The sequence below is a fragment of the Schistocerca nitens genome, chromosome 5, assembly GCF_023898315.1.
Source record: "Schistocerca nitens isolate TAMUIC-IGC-003100 chromosome 5, iqSchNite1.1, whole genome shotgun sequence".
Classification (NCBI taxonomy): Eukaryota; Metazoa; Arthropoda; class Insecta; order Orthoptera; family Acrididae; genus Schistocerca; species Schistocerca nitens.
Window position 1 is genome coordinate 820,707,136 of NC_064618.1, and position 19,897 is coordinate 820,727,032.

A 19,897-nucleotide genomic window follows, 5' to 3' on the forward strand; every position below is an offset into this window, starting at 1 on the left:
ACAGGCAGCGGAGCAACCATGATTAACAGCACGGTAGCGATTATGAAACTAACCTAACAGCTTGAAAATTGCAAAGACATAACTACAAATAAACAAAGTATGCGTCATCAACGTAAAACGACAGTACTACAATATAAATAAAAATATAACTAAATTGCGTATCTGCAATGAGCGAGATCGCGAGGTCCGACTACTAGAATGGCAAATACACAAGGTTAACAGTCGATACATCACCTCCGGCAGCTTACCCTGACAATCTCCACAGAAACAATACATGAGCAAGAACACAGGCAGTCGTTTCCACTGGTCATTCCGTGCTGTCACTAACAGAACTTCTCTGCAAACTGTAGCTGTCTGCATGGAGTCTGAGAAAGTTCTTTTTAGCAGGTGCTGGAAAACGCCTGCATTCAAGGAGAAGTCAGCAGCTGTTATGCCAGCCTGATAGGTTTGAACCACAATGGATTACGGGAGGGCCAGGCCATCACATCCAGCCTGGACAAAGCCGTCTTCCATTTGGCTCTGGCGTCGTCCGTAGCCGCCTAGGATAGACCGCTTGGCGTGGCTGGTAGTAATACAGGTACATCACAGCTTATCACGCACCACCGTTCGCATTCTATTGAGTCGTGAACATTTTATCTACACCATACTTGCTACGATACCGAGTGACTTGGTTGAGAGAGATACCTGCGGCATTATTTTTTCTTGCCGTTAGTGTGGGTTTCTAAAGTATATACGTGGGTGGTGGTGTGTAGGCCCATGTTTGAAGTCAATTTGTCAAGATTGTTACAGTAATGCAGAAATTTACGACTTTTTTTGGAGACAAAACTGAAATATCTACACGAAATTGTTGAGGACATAGTGCACAGCTGGTTTGTAGAGATAAAGCAGAATCAAAAGAAATGTAAGTCACTTGAAAATAGCCGAAAAGTTACTTTCATACAAGAAACCTGCTTAGCTTCACGTAGATAACAAACATCAGACTTAATGTAGCACTGTCAGGGCATACGATACTTTATTCTGGAGAGAAAATACATCTGGAAACAAGACTAAACTGATGAACGTAACCATCTATGTGTGTACCGAATAGACAGCTATGTTGATTTATCTGTGATAGCGTTTTTCTTGAGCTTACGTTTAATCAATTGCTTGGCACATCCCTACAGTGTACTTCTCGCAGTTGTCGGATTTTGAAAGCTATACCAATTAGTCTTGGCGATGAGAAGCTTCTATATCGTCTTCACAACAAAGAGATTTTTCCTTCGTATGTAGAGTAAAATAACTCTAGCCCTTTCCAGGAACTCTCATTTGAATAGTTTATTAGTTCTGGGGCATTGCCCGCCTCTGACGATCTCGCCGTCGAGTGCACTTTAAATTCTGATCTTCCTTCCTTTTCCCGTGACATTGGAGTGACCTTGCGAGGCGTATCCTGGAGAGCCCCGTGGTCCACAGAGAGGCGGACTCCACGGCGAAGCACAGCCAGCTGGGCCGCCCAGTCTTCCGCTGAATTCATTATGGCCCGCTGCCTTTCACTCCGGGGCTGCATACCCCAGTCCCGGTGGAACAGGTTTCACGACGCACTTTACGCACGATATACGGCGGGAAAATGCGGCTGCCGTGATCGTTAGAAACGCTTCTGGAATGCCACCGCCATCCACGCGTGTCAATGGAGGAATTAGAAATGGAAAGCGAACCTCTTCATAACACAGTAAAATTTCCCGTCGTGTTTCATGTAAGATACACAGTATTTAGTGAAATGTATAGAGTTTCAACGTACTCTGTAGCTGACAGTTTTCCACTCTGTACCACGAATGCTTCGTGAGGTATAGGTTTAGTGAACAGTCTGGAGACGGAAACCTTGTAGAGCGCCGGCCGGAGTGGCCGAGCGGCTCTAGGCGCTTCAGTCTGGAATCCTGACTCGGGCATGGATGTGTGTGATGTTCTTAGGTTAGTTAGGTTTAAGTAGTTCTAAGTTATAGGGGACTGATGACCTTAGATGTTAAGTCCCATAGTACTCAGAGCCATTTGAACCAGTTTTGAACCTTGTAGAGCACTGTGAATAACGCGAGAGCATTGTCTTGCTGGGAGAGCCCACTGCCCCAGCGTGATAGCAATGGCAGGATAATGGGCCTGAATGTATCCTGCACTGTGCAGAGTTCACTCAACAGACGTCTACGTTACGGTCACTTTAGGCTATGGTTTTCAGCTCCATGGTGCCCGGAGTAGCCCCAACTATGGAGGGCAGCTAAAATAAGTAGAAAGGTTTACATGTTCAGTGAACAACATAAAGAGACAGCAATTTCTGATACTAAGAATAAACTTGAAACATTTACAGAATTAGTGAACTTTAACGACGGAGTCTCGGTCCGGCACACAGTTTTAATCTGCCAGGAAGTTTGAAACATTTAGTTTTGGATAGGAGCTTGTAGAGGAACCGTCGTTAAAGTTCACTAGAAAAGCTGACCAAGCAGTGGACAGAAGATGTATCCGTAGTAGCACGTTTCATGGTGGGAGGTATACGGCGTCTTTGAAGACATAGATGTCACACAATAAGTCAGAAATAAAGCATAGGGCTTTAGATAGAGATATGCCGGATGAAATGGGTTAGTGTGTCAAGAGGGCAATGCGTCAAGTCTTCAATGACTAACGTGGGAGAAGCTTATCGAAAGTCCTCTCAAGAAACCCATGGCACACATCCATGCCCGTGGCAGGATTCGAACCTGCGACCGTAGCAGCCGCGTGATTCCGGACTGAAGCGCCTAGAACCGCTTGGCCACAACGGCCGGCCCTTTCTTTATCGTTTCTTTTATTTACAAGAGCTTCTCTTCATAACAAACAGGGATTCTAGGTACTACTGGATACTTTGTTTGGTGAACCCTGTTTGGAGAACACTGCCGACGCGAACAAAACCTCAGAAACATGAGTTACAAGTTACACTTTCCTATAAGCTGGCGTGAGACAAAACCAAACGTATGGGTATATCTTATCAAAAACTCGTCAACATAGCCGCAGGCTGAGAGTGATGTTATTTCTTGATGTAACTCTACAAAATTCTCACAGACTTATAGGGGTTCGCAAACCTGAAATGTGGAACACTCCGACGTTTCCTGTACTCGCTTCTTTCATGCATTATGCAGAATACATTTAATTATCCCCTGTATTTTCGTTCCTTATCTTCTTTAGAGTGTCCGTTAATGGTTCAAAAGAAATATCATTTCAGTGGACTGCATTCCAGTGCTGCCCCCCCCCCCCCCCCCCAAGTGTTTAGTATTCGCTTCTGTACAGTGAAGTTAGGACGAACATTATTTAGCAGCACCTCATCTTCGTTTCCTTCTTGTATTGGTCTTAAGTGCTGTTCAGTATTGATTTTGGAAACAGTCTCCTCCAACAAGCCTTCAGTGCATATTCGGCAGTGTATACTGACAAGGAACACCTTGAGTCCGAGGCCGCAAAAGGCAAATAGTGCTTACTGCATTCGACGCCCCACTTGCTGCCTCCCACACAACGACAATACTGGCTGATGATGGCAACAGGGAACGGGACTGGAGGTATCCAGACACGAGAACAGCATGAGACTACGGAGCGGTTTTCAACTGCTTAGTCCACGAGTAACTCACAACAGTGCCACAGTGCTGCTGGTGTTGATATAAAGCAGAACACTGGCAAGGATAAACAGAAACACTGCATTGTATCTACAAGAAGTTAGCGAAGTTGAAATTTCATCAGAAAGGAACCCAAGGAATTTCGCAGAGTGAGAAAGAACTAGCAGATGGAATATTAACGTTTCTGCGAGATGAGTCAGTGCAATGTGTGGTGTTGTGTACGTACATGAGGCGTACAGTAATGTCCTTATGTGCTTAACAAGTTAAAGCGGTATAGAAACAGGTTTAGAACCATGTAGTTCATCATATTTGTCGGACAGGGAGCCACGAATTCCGTCTCCAGTGAAACGTGTAAGTAGGCTGTTTAGGTTTTTATGTTGGTAACGCCACGTAGCTCAAAATGGCTCTGAGCACTATGGGACTCAACTGCTGTGGTCATTAGTCCCCTAGAACTTAGAACTACTTAAACCTAACTAACCTAAGGACATCACACACATCCATGCCCGAGGCAGGATTCGAACCTGCGACCGTAGCAGTCGCACGGTTCCGGACTGCGCGCCTAGAACCGCGAGACCACCGCGGCCGGCACGCCACGTAGCGCTGTATATGAAAATTACTGACTGTGCTGTGTGAAGTCTGTGGCTGGTTGGCATTGTTGGAATAGTCGCTATTGTAGTGCTGGGCAGTTGGATGTGAACAGCGCGTAGCGTTGCGCAGTTGGAGGTGAGCCACCAGCAGTGGTGGATGTGGGGAGTGAGATGGCGGAGTTTTGAGATCTGGACGTGTGTCCATCAGAGAGAGTCAAGTTGTAAGACTGGATGTCATGAACTGATATATATATATATTATGACTTTTGAACACTATTAAGGTAAATACATTGTTTGTTCTGTATCAAAATCTTTCATTTGCTAACTATGCCTATCAGTAGTTAGTGCCTTCAGTAGTTAGAATCTTTTATTTAGCTGGGACTATTGGCGTTCGCTGTTTTGCAGTAGTTCGAGTAACGAAGATTTTTGTGAGGTAAGTGATTCATGAAAGGTATAGGTTATTGTTAGTCAGGGCCATTCTTTTGTAGGGATTATTGAAAGTCAGATTGCGTTGCGCTAAAAATATTGTGTGTCAGTTTAGTGATGATCAGAATAAGTAAAGAGAGAAATGTCTGAGTACGTTCAGTTTTGCTCAGCTGTTTGAAAATCAAATAACGTAAGGGGTTTACCAGCACAGTAATTCATTAATTTTTCTAAGGGGACGTTTCAAACGTACTAAAGGACATTTGTTGTTCAAGGAGCGGGTACTAAACAAAATTACCTACATGGAAGATCATACGAAGTATAATAAAAAAAAGAGAAATATGAACAGATTTTGGATAAGTAAGTAGCAATATGACCGTATAGAGTACAAGAAAAATTGCGGGTATCCATCGGAGGACAAGACGCTCTTCTTACAAAAAATGGTGTTTGCTCGTTCAAGGGATGCTCGACACAATTTATAGGGTGTGCTTGATAGTGAAGTAATATGTTATGCACATCAGATTGCGCGCGAAGTGGATTACAGTGATTTCAACGGAAGCAGTGGACGGTTGAATAACTTCGAAAAGTGCTACAGAATTGGAAGACTTAAGATAACGAAATTTCAAACAAAGCGTCAACTTGACGAAGCACAGCAAACTGCGGAATCGGGTCGAAAATTTGTAGATGAGGTAAGCAAACTTATCCCATCGTTCGATAAGGAATTTGTTTTCCACTCCGACCAATCGGGATTTGAAGGGGAAATCGATATGAAAGGAACCCTCGAAGTTAGAGGTCCCAAGAGAGTTGTATCAAGATCAACTAACATCAATGCCTTAACGCATTCGTATATAGTTGTGCAGACTGTTAATCTGGATGGTTAATTGGCTGGAAAGTTATTTATTGTGCTGCGAGAAGCTGGAAGTATTCTGCTCCCTAAGTTCTTTGTAGTGTGCGTGATACTGCAAGGGTAGCAGGGAATATTTACGTCACAGTAGGCAATAAGCGTGAAATTGGCGTAAGAGAACTACATCCATGATATGAGCGCTGGTTTTGGCCAATACCTGGTCAAAACAACTTGTTTTTGCTCGATTCCTGGTCAACGTACAAAGGTCATAGGGAACTATCCCCCATGAGAAGTGTGTCACCTTGCAATTCATATCACTTGGAACCACTGGACAAATTCAGTCTCTGGATGTTTGTTTTTCCGGTGTCAATAAAACATATTATCGCACTGTGTGCAGCTACACCTTAAGGAATAGCCAGTCCCATGACAGACTGTTTCACGTTCGGTTGCATGCCATCACGTTCCATCAGTACTCATCAGCCCGTTACACCAACATCATTCTATACGTATTGTTTAAGAGTGGTTACTTAGCTAATCTTCCTGCACGACTTGTAACTCCCAAAGAGTTCGCCTTCGAGCTTGCTGATGCAAATGTTTGTGACCACTGTGGCGCGACACTTTTCGTTCGGTGTTCACGCTGCAAGTTAACGGTTTGTTTTGAACATTTCTTGAATGTGTAGCACATACATCCGATAGAAGGTTGATTTCTACACCTCCCAGACAGCCATTCTTTTGTCGCTCTCCTGATTCATTAGCAGCTAATATATTCCCTGTCATAATGAGGAAATGAGACACTTAAAGTAGTAAAGGAGTTTTGCTATTTAGGGAGTAAAATAACTGATGATGGTCGAAGTAGAGAGGATATAAAATGTAGACTGGCAATGGCAAGGAAATCGTTTCTGAAGAAGAGAAATTTGTTAACATCGAGTATAGATTTAAGTGTCAGGAAGTCGTTTCTGAAAGTATTTGTATGGAGTGTAGCCATGTATGGAAGTGAAACATGGACGATAACTAGTGTGGACAAGAAGAGAATAGAAGCTCTCGAAATGTGGAGCTACAGAAGAATGCTGAAGATAATGTGGGTAGATCACGTAACTAATGAGGAGGTATTGAATAGGATTGGGGAGAAGAGAAGTTTGTGGCACAACTTGACTAGAAGAAGGGATCGGTTGGTAGGACATGTTTTGGGGCATCGAGGAATCACAAATTTAGCATTGGAGGGCAGTGTGGAGGGTAAAAATCGTAGAGGGAGACCAAGAGACGAATACACTTAGCAGATTCAGAAGGATGTAGGTTGCAGTAGGTACAGGGAGATGAAGAAGCTTGCACAGGATAGAGTAGCATAGAGCTGCATCAAACCAGTCTCAGGACTAAAGACCACAACAACAACAACAGCAATGGTTAACGGCACACTTACACAAAGGAGCCTTACTAAAGATTGAAGTTGCGGCATCGCACTTGTGAAAGTCGGAATATGAGAACCGATGGCATTAGGTAGAGTGTGACACAATACTTTGTTACCGATCTTTTAATCCACGCATTAATTTCTGTAGACAGCAAAAATGTATTGTTGTAGACGAACGAAAGGAAAAAATATTAAGATATACTACTGTCCATTAAAACTGCCACACCACGAAGATGACGTGCTACAGACGCGAAATTTAACGGACGGGAAGAAGATGCTGTGACATGCAAATGATTAGCTTTTCAGAGCATTCACACAAGGTTGGCGCCGGTGGCGACACCTACAACGTGCTGACATGAGGAAAGTTTCCAACAGATTTCTCATAGACAAACACCAGCTGAACGGCGTTGCCTGGTGAAACGTTGTTGTGATGCCTCGTGTAAGGATGACAAATGCGTACCATCACGTTTCCGACTTTGATAAAGATGGGATTGTAGCCTATCGCTATTGCGGTTTATCGTATTGCGACATTGCTGCTCGAGTTGGTCGAGGTCCAATGACTGTTAGCAGAAAATGGAATCGGTGGGTTCAGGAGGGTAATACGGAACGCAGTGCTGGATCCCAACGGCCTGACATCACTAGCAGTCGAGATGACAGGCATCTTATCCGCATGGCTGTAACGGATCGTGCAGCCATGTCTCGATCCCCGAGTCAACAGATGGGGACGTTTGCAAGACAACAACCATCTGCACGAACAGTTCGACGACGTTTGCAGCAGCATGGGCTATCAGCTCGGAGACCATGGCTGCGGTTACCCTTGACGTTGCATCACAAACAGGAGCGCCTGCGATGGTGTACTCGACGACGAACCTGGGTGCACGAATGGCAAAACGTCATTTTTTCGGATGAATCCAGGTTCTGTTTACAGCATCATGATGGTCGCATCCGTGTTTGGCGACATCGCGGTGAACGCACATTGGATGCTTGTATTCGTCATCGCCATACTGGCGTATCATCCGGCGTGATGGTATGGGGTGCCATCGGTTACACGTCTCGGTCACCTCTTGTTCGCATTGACGGCACTTTGAACAGTGGACGTTACATTCCAGATGTGTTACGACCCTTGGCTCTACCCTTTATACGATCCTTGCGAAACCCTACATTTCACCAGGATAATGTACGACCGCATGTTGCAGGTCCTGTACGGGCCTTTCCTGATACAGAAAATGTTCGACTGCTGCCCTGGCCAGCACATTCTCTAGATCTCTCACCAATTGAAAACATCTGGTGAATGGTGGCCGAGCAACTGGCTCGTCACAATACGCCAGTCACTACTCTTGATGAACTGTGGTATCGTGTTGAAGCTGCATGGGCAGCTGTACCTGTACACGCCATCCGAGCTCTGTTTCACTCAATGCCCAGGCGTATCAAGGCCGTTATGACGGCCAGAGGTGGTTGTTCTGGGTACTGATTTCTCAGGATCTATGCACCCAAATTGCGGGAAAATGTTATCACATGTCAGTTCTAGTATAATATATTTGTCCAATGAATACTCGTTTATCATCAGCATTTCTTCTTGGTGTAGCAATTTTATTTGCCAGTAGTGTAGTTTAACCCGTTATGCTTGACTTCACTGGCGTATCGGAATGTGGTGGATAAGGAACTAGTGTCCGGAAACAAGTAATAAAATAGTAGGGAGGAGAGCCGCGCGTGCTGTGAAGCCCACGTTTGAGACTGCGGCGGCGCGCCGCGCGCAGACACCTGAGTCCGACCCGCGAGAGGCTTTCCCGGCCGGCAGACGCTCCCACGGAGAAAGTCCATCTGCGAGGCGAGGTGTCTGGCCGTGTGTGAGCAGCGCCGCCCAACTGGGGAACAGGGTCGATCTCTCTGCCATCTCGCTTTCATCACGCGCGCCGCGGGCCGCCGACCTATTCCGCAACGCCGCCGCAGCCGCCGCCGCCGCCTTCGCCCTGAATGCCTAATGGCCAAGGACGGCGGGCGGCTGCAGAAGCGCGCCCGCGCCGCCATCCCGCTGCCAACACATCGTCCCCGTACTTTCGCCGAGTGCGTGCCGTCCACACGCCGCAGTGGAAACGACCACCACGTGTGCTTCATCCCTCCCTCCCCTCCCCCTCCCCCCCGACGGCCGGACACCCAGGCTGCAGCGACTCGCGCCTCATCAGCGATGTTGTACGTCCTGCTATGCTACTTCCGCTGCACGCGCAGAGCTCTACATCTACATCCATACTCCGCAAGCCACCTGACGGTGTGTGGCGGAGGGTACCTTGAGTACCTCTATCGGTTCTCCCTTCTATTCCAGTCTCGTATTGTTCGTAGAAAGAAGGATTCTCGGTACGCCTCTGTGTGGGCTCTAATCTCTCTGATTGTATCCTCATGGTTACTTCGCGAGACATACGTAGGAGGGAGCAATATACTGCTTGACTCCTCGGTGAAGGTATGTTCTCGAAACTTCAACAAAAGCCCGTACCGAGCTACTGAGCGTCCCTCTTGCAGAGTCTTCCACTGGAGTTTATCTATCATCTCCGTAACGCTTTCGCGATTACTAAATGATCCTGTAACGAAGCGCGCTGCTCTCCATTGGATCTTCTCTATCTCTTCTATCAACCCTATCTGGTACGGATCCCACACTGCTGAGCAGTATTCAAGCAGTGGGCGAACAAGCGTAATGTAACCTACTTCCTTTGTTTTCGGATTGCATTTCCTTAGGATTCTTCCAATGAATCTCAGTCTGGCATCTGCCTTACCGACGATCAACTTTATATGATCATTCCATTTTAAATCACTCCTAATGCGTACTCCCAGATAATTTATTGAATTAACTGCTTCCAGTTGCTGACCTGCTATATTATAGCTAAATGATAAGGGATCTATCTTTCTATGTATTCGCAGCACATTACACTTGTCTACATTGAGATTCAATTGCCATTCCCTGCACCATGCGTCAATTCGCTGCAGATCCTCCTGCATTTCAGTACAATTTTCCATTGTTACAACCTCTCTATATACCACAGCATCATCCGCAAAAAGTCTCAGGTTGCATTTGAGCTTACAGGACAAAATAGCACCCTCGTAGCTGTGCGGCGCTGTAGACGGTGAAGAACTGGTACCAGGAGGTCTTGTGGACACCCCATCCCCTCCCCCAACAGTCGTTTAAGTCGAGGCGTGCATATCAGTCACGTGTATGCAATCAGTACAGTAACACGGGTCGATGCTAAGACGTGACAGATGCGAGCTACCGTGTTTGTAAGTGCACGTGACCTCGCTGTGAAAGAAGCTGCCACATTTGTTGGTGTCTACGTGTCTACAAGGTACACCGTACCGCTGCAGCCACGAAACGCGACATGACAACAACAGCATTCGTAAAAAGATCCTGACCGCTAGAAAAAAGGTTCAAATGGCTCTGAGCACTATGGGACTTAACATCTGAGGTCATCAGTCCCCTAGAACTTAGAACTACTTAAACCTAACTAACCTAAGGACATCATACACATCCATGCCCGAGGCAGGATTCGAACCTGCGACCGTAGCAGTCGCGCGGTTCCGGACTGAAGCGCCTAGAACCGCTCGGCCAGCGCGGCCGGCTGACCGCTAGAGGCCAGAGACCAGGGTCATGCCTTTTGAGTGACAGTCGGTTTCAAATCCGACTGAAGTTGCTGCTGTTTGTGAATGCAGGTCTGCTTAACCAGTTTCCGAACGGAACTGCACGCAATAGACATTTGGAGTCCGGTACCTCGCAAAATCCCAATGCTTACTACACCGTGTAAAACTACAGCTCCTTAATGGACTAGCTGAACAACACAGAAACTGGACGGCAGTTGACTGGAGCCGCGCGGGATTAGGCGAGCGGTCTCAGGCGCTGCAGTCATGCACTGTGCGGCTGGTCCCGGCGGAGTTTCGAATCCTCCCTCGAGCACGGGTGCGTGTGTTTGTCCTTAGGATAATTTAGGTTAAGTAGTGTGTAAGCTTAGGGACTGATGACCTTAGCACTTAAGTCCCATAAAATTTCACACACATTTGAACATTTTTGCAGTTGACTGGAGGCAGCTAGTCGGCCCGAGAAGTCGCCATGAGGCCTTTTTCCAATTATACAGTACGTCGAGTGTAGTCAAGGGCTAATGACGGGTTAGTTCAGGCCAGAAGTTGTTCTCTGATGCCTTGCGAGTGTTTTTCGCACAATGGCGTGGGGCTTCGCCGTCAGATTACTCTGAAAATGAAAAAAAAGGATGTTTATTTCAACATCTTCGATGACGAATTGTTGCTGTCTCTTCTACAGCTTCCAGACGAGTGTGCTGTGGATACCCCTATCCAGAAATTGTAATTGTCTTGTTCACAGAGCTGATAGACACTGCTACATTCTTGGTTTGAGAAACACGCAGGCACCCAATCACGCTTCGACTGGCCTGCTAAGTCATCCTATCTCGTCGTATTTTACGGACCTTAAGACGCACTTTTTTGTTCGAAAAATTGCATCCAAAATTCAGGTGTGTCTTATACGCGAATTTAGTATAAAATGTTCAGTGTCTCACTGAAAATTCTCGCTAGTCTTCAAGATTGCCATATATTGGATGCCGCGAGGAACCTACCTCTATCTGCCAACACTGATTTCCACTGGCAGCAGCAGTGTACCGATGCGACGAACATGCGTCGGGGGGGGGGGGGGGGGGGAGGGTTAAAAAGGTGCTAACACTGTCTCCCTCCCGCTCCGCCATCACAAATCTAGAAGACGGTCTAGCCTATGAAGCGTTATTGCAGTCTACAGTACCAGAGCATGATAAACAAAGTAAGAGCCTACGGAATATCACACCAGCTGTGTGGCAACAGATAGCGGAACAAACACTGGTAGCAGTTACTTCTGTAAAATATCTGGGAGCATGCGTGCGGAACGATTTGAAGTGGAATGATCATATAAAATTAATTGTTGCTAAGGCGGGTACCAGGTTGAGATTCATTGGGAGAGTCCTTAGAAAATGTAGTCCATCAACAAAGGAGGTGACTTACAAAAAGCTCGTTCGACCTATACTTGAGTATTGCTCATCAGTGTGGGATCTGTACTACGTCGGGTTGGCAGAGGAGATAGAGAAGATCCAAAGAAGTGCGGCGCGTTTCGTCACAGGGTTATTTTGTAAGCGTGATGGCGTTAAGGACATGTCTTGCAGACTCTGCAAGAGAGGCGCCCTGCATCGCGGTGTAGCTTGCTGTCCAGGTTTCGAGAGGGTGCGTTTCTGGATGAGGTATGGAATATATTGCTTCCCCCGACTTATACCTGCGGAGGAGATCACGAATGTAAAATCAGAGAGATTCGAGCGAGCACGGAGGCTTTCCGACAGTCGCTGTTCTCGCGAACCGTACACGACTGGAACAGGAAAGGGAGGTAATGACAGCGGCACGTACAGTGCCCTCCGCCACACACCGTTGGGTGGTTTGCGGAGTATAAATGTAGATGTCGATGTAGATGTAGATGTAGATGTAGAATACGGTTGCCGTTAGTCTCTGACCAGTGGTGCACGATGAGAAAGAGCTGCAGGGAGTCCATTACTCGTCGTCGGATGTCAGGTGCAGATATGCATGGGGTACCTCGCGCTTAGTGCTCGGTACGGCGTGTCTCCCTTGTGGTGGTCACACGTGGCCGACTGGAACCTTGGCGACGAGCATGCCTACTCTCATATTCCCGTGCAGCCCAACATTTGAGCCACTGTCACCTACGAATGCCCCACAAATCTGGATACTGCCAGAATCGACCAGCTGGCCAAATGGAGACGCATAATGAACCCCCTTTTAAACTCTGTGAGATGCTGACAAAGCTGCCTCGCACGTGTACGCGGCGTCTCTCTGTCATTCACAGTGATCACTAAAAATCTGACTCTACTCTCGCACTTTATATGTCTAATCAGGGCTGATAACAGAACCAAACACAAACAACACTGATGGACACTGGTGACCGTTCTACTTGTCGCAGAAAATTCCTAGTCTAATTACACTGCTGGCCATTAAAATCGCTACGGCAAGAAGAAATGCAGATGATAAACGGGTATTTATTGGACAAATATATTATACTAGAACTGACATGTGATTATATTTTCACGCGATTTGAGTGCATAGATCCTGAGAAATCAGTACCCAGAACAACCACCTCTGGCCTTGAGTCAAACAGAGCTCGGATGGCGTGTACAGGTACAGCTGCCTATGCAGCTTCAACACGATACCACAGTTCATCAAGAGTAGTGACTGGGGTATTGTGACGAGCCAGTTGCTCGGCCACCATTGACCAGACGTTTTCAATTGGTGAGAGATCTAGAGAATGTGCTGGCCAGGGCAGCAGTCGAACATTTTTTGTATCCAGAAAGGCCTGTACAGGACCTGCAACATGAGGTCGTACATTATCCTGGTGAAATGTAGGGTTTCGCAAGGATCGTATAAAGGGTAGAGCCAAGGGTCGTAACACATCTGGAATGTAACGTCCACCGTTCAAAGTGCCGTCAATGCGAACAAGAGGTGACCGAGACGTGTAACCGATGGCACCCCATACCATCACGCCGGATGATACGCCAGTATGGCGATGACGAATACAAGCTTCCAATGTCCGTTCACCGCGATGTCGCCAAACACGAATGCGACCATCGTGATGCTGTAAACAGAACGTGGATTCATCCGAAAAAATGACGTTTTGCCATTCGTGCACCCAGGTTCGTCGTCGAGTACACCATCGCAGGCGTTCCTGTCTGTGATGGAGCGTCAAAGGTAATCGCAGCCATGGTCTCCGAGCTGATAGCCCATGCTGCTGCAAACGTCGTAGAACTGTTGGTGCAGATGGTTGTTGTCTTGCAAACGTCCCCATCTGTTGACTCAGGGACCGAGACGTGGCTGCACGATCCGTTACAGCCATGCGGATAAGACGCCTGTCATCTCGACTGCTAGTGATACGAGACCGTTGGGATCCACCACGGCGTTCCGTATTACCCTCCTGAACCCACCGATGCCATATTCTGCTAAGTCATTGGATCTCGACCAATGCGAGCAGGAATGTCGCGATACGATAAACCGCAATCGCCATATGGTACAAGCCGACCTTTATCAAAGTCGGAAACTTGATGGTACGCATTTCTCCTGGTTACACAAGGCATCACAACAACGTTTGACTAGGCAACGCCGGTCAACTGCTGTTTACGTATGAGAAATGGGTTGGAAACTTTCCTCATCTCAGCACGTTGTTGGTGTCGCCACCGGCGCCAACCTTTTGTGAATGCTCTGAAAAGTTAATGATTTGGATATCGCAGTATCTTCTTCCTGTCGGTTAAATTTCGCGTCTGTAGCACGTCATCTTCGTGGTGTGGCAATTTTAATGGCCAGTAGTGTATTTACATACCTGCGAATCGTGTGTACCTATAGGAAAAGATTCATTGACATCCGATCACTTGTTCTGGTGCTTCGCAGTTTTTTTTTTTTTGTTTTTTTTTTACAGGAAGTCTAAACGTCCTGAAATGGGTACAAGGAAGTTTGGCTGGAGAGCCCCTGTGGAAGGGCTGACAAGCACCTGGGCTGTTGCAGGAATGAGCGAGCTGCGCCGCGATGGGCAACTCGTCGTCGCAGTGGCAGCAGCAGCAGCAGTTGTCGCGGCAGCAGCAGCAGCCGGCGCCGCAGCAGTCGTGGGCCAACTCGTACCCGCGGGAGGGCCGCGGCCGTCCGCCCGGGCTGCCGGCGCTGGGGCCCGGCGTGGCCAAGGTGCTGCCCGCGCGGGAGCCCGGCCGCCGCCTCAGGCTCACCGACAACGGCGCCATCCTCAGCGGCGGGGGCACCATCAGCGGCCGGCGAGACCAGGTGCGCAGTCTCTTCTCCTGTACTCTGGCCTCGCCAGCGGACGTTCGTCTCACCATTCTTGTGACGAAATAAATCCCGGGTGAACAGCCTGGTATGAGTGTGCATAGGGCACAATATTTCGGCAATCGGCCACGTTGCCGTCATCGGGTGCGCTGATGTACTGACCGGCGGTGGGCCGGCGCCATGTATATACAGCCTGTTACAAAAATGTACGGCCAAACTTTCGGGAAACTTTCCTCACACACAAATAAAGAAAAGATGTTATGTGGACATGTGTCCGGAAACAATTTCCATGTTAGAGCTCATTTTAGTTTCGTCAGTATGTACTGTACTTCCTCGATTCACCGCCAGTTGGCCCAATTGAAGGAAGGTAATGTTGACTTCGGTGCTTGTGTTGACATGCGACTCATTGCTCTACAGTACTAGCATCAAGCACATCAGTACGTAGCATCAACAGGTTAGTGTTCATCGCGAACGTGGTTTTGCAGTCAGTGCAATGTTTACAAATCCGGAGTTGGCAGATGCCCATTTGATGTATGGATTAGCACGGGGCAATAGCCGTGGCGCGGTACGTTTGTATCGAGACAGATTTCCAGAACGAAGGTGTCCCGACAGGAAGACGTTCGAAGCACTTGATCGGCGTCTTAGGGAGCACGGAACATTCCAGCCTATGACTCGCGACTGGGGAAGACCTAGAACGACGAGAACACCCGCAATGGACGAGGCAATTCTTCGTGCAGTTGACGATAACCCTAATGTCAGCGTCAGAGAAGTTGCTGCTGTACAAGGTAACGTTGACCACGTCACTGTCTGGAGAGTGCTACGGGAGAACCAGTTGTTTCCGTACCGTGTACAGCGTGTGCAGGCACTATCAGCAGCTGATTGGCCTCCACGGGTACACTTCTGCGAACGGTTCATCCAACAATGTGTCAATCCTCATTGCAGTGCAAATCTTCTCTTTACGGATGAGGCTTCATTCCAACGTGATCAAATTGTAAAATTTCACAATAAACATGTGTGGGCTGACGAGAATCCGCACGCAATTGTCCAATCACGTGATCAACACAGATTTTCTGTGGACGTTTGGGCAGGCATTGTTGGTGATGTCTTGATTCGGCCCCATGTTCTTCCACCTACGCTCAATGGAGCACGTTATCATGATTTCATACGGGATACTCTACCTGTGCTGCTAGAAAATCTGCCTTTACAAGTACGACACAACACGTGGTTCATGCACGATGGTGCTCCTGCACATTTCAGTCGAAGTGTTCGTACGCTTCTCAACAACAGATTCGGTGACCGATGGATTGGTAGAGGCGGACCAATTCCATGGCCTCCACGCTCTCCTGACCTCAACCCTCTTGACTTTCATTTATGGGGGCATTTGGAAGCTCTTGTCTACGCAACCCCGGTACCAGATGTAGAGACTCTTCGTGCTCGTATTGTGGACGGCTGTGATACAATACGCCATTCTCCAGGCCTGCATCAGCTCATCAGGGATTCGATGCGACGGAGGGTGGATGCGTGTATCCTCGCTAAAGGAGGACATTTTGAACATTTCCTGTAACAAAGTGTTTGAAGTCACGCTGGTACGTTCTGTTGCTGTGTGTTTCCATTCCATGATTAATGTGATTTGAAGAGAAGTAATAAAATGAGCTCTTACATGGAAAGTAAGCGTTTCCGGACACATGTCCACATAACATATTTTCTTTCTTTGTGTGTGAGGAATGTTTCCTGAAAGATTGGCCGTACCTTTTTGTAACACCCTGTATAGGACAATCCCCCTCCCGCTCCTGCCTCAGGCGCTTCCTATGAGTCGGTGTGGTCCACGTACAGCGTCCGTTCTCCCGCCGTCTGGGCGCTGCGTCCTAGGCCTTCTCCTTCAGGAGGGTCTGCCGGCATCGCTCTCGTTATTCTTCCCTCCTCCCCCGAGGTCGGTACACTCTGGGAAATATCCTTTTTCTTCTTAATCCGGGTGATCGCGGGTTCCCACGCCTTGCTAAGGATGTAACCGCTGTGGCTCCCTTACTCTGATCTCTATGGCTTCTTTGATGACACAGTCCCAGAAGTCTGTGTCAGGACTTTGGTTTGGTCGTAATCCATGCTGTGGAGTTCCGACAGGCAATGCTCATCGATTGCCGACTTATTGGGCTGTTGCAGTCTAGTGTGCCGTTGATGTTCTCGGCCATTGAGGACCGCTTTGGCAAGGTATCTGATAAAACCCTGAATAACGTAGACCAAGGTTGTCCCTGACACTACCAAGAAGGTTCTTGGTTTTGCTTGGAGGACGGAAGATGGTTTTCACTTGCTGTTTGCGTAAAATGCGTCCAATTTTTCCGGATAAGGCCCCACAAAACGGAATAATAACCAAGGCCACCTCCTCCTGAGGTTCATCCTTAGTTTCCGCCGGTGCTGCAGGTGTGGGATGTAGAGCCATATACATGGCGCCGACCCCCCGTTCAGTACATCAGCGAACCTGATGATGGCAACGTGGTCGATTGCCGAAATATTGTGTCCTATGCACACTCATACCAGGCTGTTCACCTGAGATTTATTTCGTCTTGAAATACGCGTGGAGAAATTGAAGAATCACACAACATACTTGTGTCAAGATTTTAAACATGGCTGCAACAGCAACTGTTAAAATTCTTCACAATAAAAGATGACAGCCAAAAACAGTTGCAGGATAAAATTTTTTATTAAAATTCTTGACCAAGGTTTCGGTACATATAAATATACCTTCATCAAAAGTAAATCTTCTAAAATTACATCATGCAATGGAGAATAATAAAACAATTATGCCAAAGGCGTCGTCAGTAATTAATACATCATCTCCATTTGTACAACATGCATGATGTAATTTTAGAAGCTTTACTTTTGATGAAGGTGTATTTATATGTACCGAAACCTTGGTCAAGAATTTTAATAAAAAATTTTATCCTGCAACTGTTTTTGGCTGTCATCTTTTATTGTGAACATACTTGTGTCTTGGTTTTCCTCCACAAGAGTTAGCCCCACCCCCCCTCGCAACCTATTACTTTCGTCCACTACCGAACGGACGATTCGTCGATACTTCAGGATGTACCTTAGCAACCGGTCCCTTCTTTTAGTCGGCTGCACATAAACTTCTTTTGTCCCCAATTTTTTTCAGTACCTCCCCATTAGCTACTCGACCTACCAACCTAATCTTCAGTATTCTTCTGTGACATCACATTTCAAAAGCTTCTGTTCTCTATGAGAAAAAGTAGCACCACAGCTGTATCTTGAGAATGTCTTTATTCTATCTCAGGACTATTTTCGGCGGCACACTACCGCCATCCTCGGGCCCCACCACTGGCAAAAGAGTATTTTCTTGGCGCATTTACTGTGGAATCCTTGTTACTAGCATGCATGGGCAAGCTTTCATCAAGAGTCTATACTCCACTGCGCCGAGAATCAAACACTCTTTTGGCAGTGGAGGGGCCTGAGGATGGCGGTAATGTGCCGCCGAAACCATTCGTGTGATAGAACGAAGACATTGTCAAGATACAGCTTTGGTGACACTTTCTCTCTTATACATTATGTATTATTATATTATATATTATTATATTCCTGTCAGAGAGGTCACAGTTCGTAGTAATTGACGGAAAGTCATCGAGTAAAACAGAAGTCATTCCTGGCGTTCCCCAAGGTAGTGTTATAGGCTCTTTGCTGTACCTTATCTATATAAACGATTTGGGAGACAATCTGAGCAGCCGTCTTACGTTGTTTGCAGATGACGCTGCCGTTTATCCACTAATAAAGTCATCAGAAGATGAAAACAAACTGCAAAACGATTTAGAAGAAATATCTGAATGGTGTGAAAAAGGGTAGTTGACCCTTAATAACGACAAGTGTGAGATCATCCGCATGAGTGCTAGAAGGAACTCGTTAAACTTCGGTTACACGATAAATCAGTCTAATCTAAAAGCCGTAAATTCAATTAAATACCTAGGTATTACAATTACGAACAACTTAAATTGGAAGGAACACGTAGAAATTGTTGCGGGGAAGGCTAACCAAAGACTGCGTTTTATTGTCAGGACACTTAGAAAATGTAACAGACCTAGTAAGGAGACTGCCTACGCTAGTCCGTCCTCTTTTAGAGTACTGCTGCGCGGTGTGAGATCCTTACCAGATAGGACTGACAGAGTACATGGAAAAAGTTGAAAGAAAGGCAGCACGTTTTGTATTATCGCGAAATATGGGAGAGAGTGTCACAGAAATGACACAGGATTTTGGCTGGACATCATTAAAAAAAGGCGTATTTCGTTGCGACGGAATCTTCTCAAGAAATTCCAATCACCAACTTTCTCCTCCGAATGCGAAAATATTTTGTTGACACCGACCTACATAGGGCGGAACGATCACCACGATAAAATAAGGGAAATCAGAGCTGGTACGGAAAGATATAGGTGTTCATTGTTTCCGCGCGCTATACGAGATTGGAATAATAGAAAATTGTGAAGGTGGTTCGATGAATCCTCTGCCAGGCTCTTAAATGTGATTTTGCAGAGTATCCATGTAGATGCAGATGAGTTGAAGTCCCTCGTCCATGCAATAACATGGACATCCATAAATGGAACTTCTATTCTCTTCTCGTCTGAACTGTTTATCGTCGACGTTTCACTTCCGTACGAGACTACACCTTCATAAAAGACTCGTAACACTGAATTTGTATTTGATGTTAACAAATTCCTCTGTTTTAGAAGTGCTTTCCTTGCTACTGCCAGTGTGCATTTTATATCCTTTCCACATCGGCCGTCATCAGTTTTTTACTCCCCAAATAGCAAAACTCATCTACTACTTTCCGTGTCTCGTTCCCTGATCTAATTCGCTCGGCATCGGCTGATACAATTCGACTACATTCCACTATTCTTGTCTTGCTTGCTTATATCCTCTTTCCAAGACACTGTCCATTCCGTCCAACTGATCTTCCGAGTCCTTTGCCGTCTCTAGGAGAATCTTAGTTTTAGTCGCAAACCGCAATGTTTTTATTTCTTCTCCCTGAACTTTAATTCTGTTTGCAAATTTTTCTTTCCTTTCCTTTAGTGCTTTCTCAGCATACATGTTTAATAACATCGGGGTTACGCTACAACCGTGTCTCACTCGATCCTCAAGTATTCCCTGGCTTTCATGTCTTCTGTAGTAGGACCCTGGATAAAATGTAGATAACATTTGGCCG

At 46.6% G+C, this 19,897-nt stretch overlaps 1 protein-coding gene across 1 annotated transcript in view; it reads left to right on the plus strand.

Moving 5' to 3' along the window:
• The window catches only part of LOC126259298 (uncharacterized), a 252,725-nt gene that overhangs the window by 82,896 nt on the left and 149,932 nt on the right, over positions 1-19,897 (plus strand). Inside the window, exon 2 of the mRNA XM_049955964.1 lies at positions 14,425-14,694. Coding sequence (XP_049811921.1) covers positions 14,446-14,694 — 249 coding nt within the window. The 5' untranslated portion in view covers positions 14,425-14,445. The remainder of the gene's footprint in view (positions 1-14,424; positions 14,695-19,897) is intronic.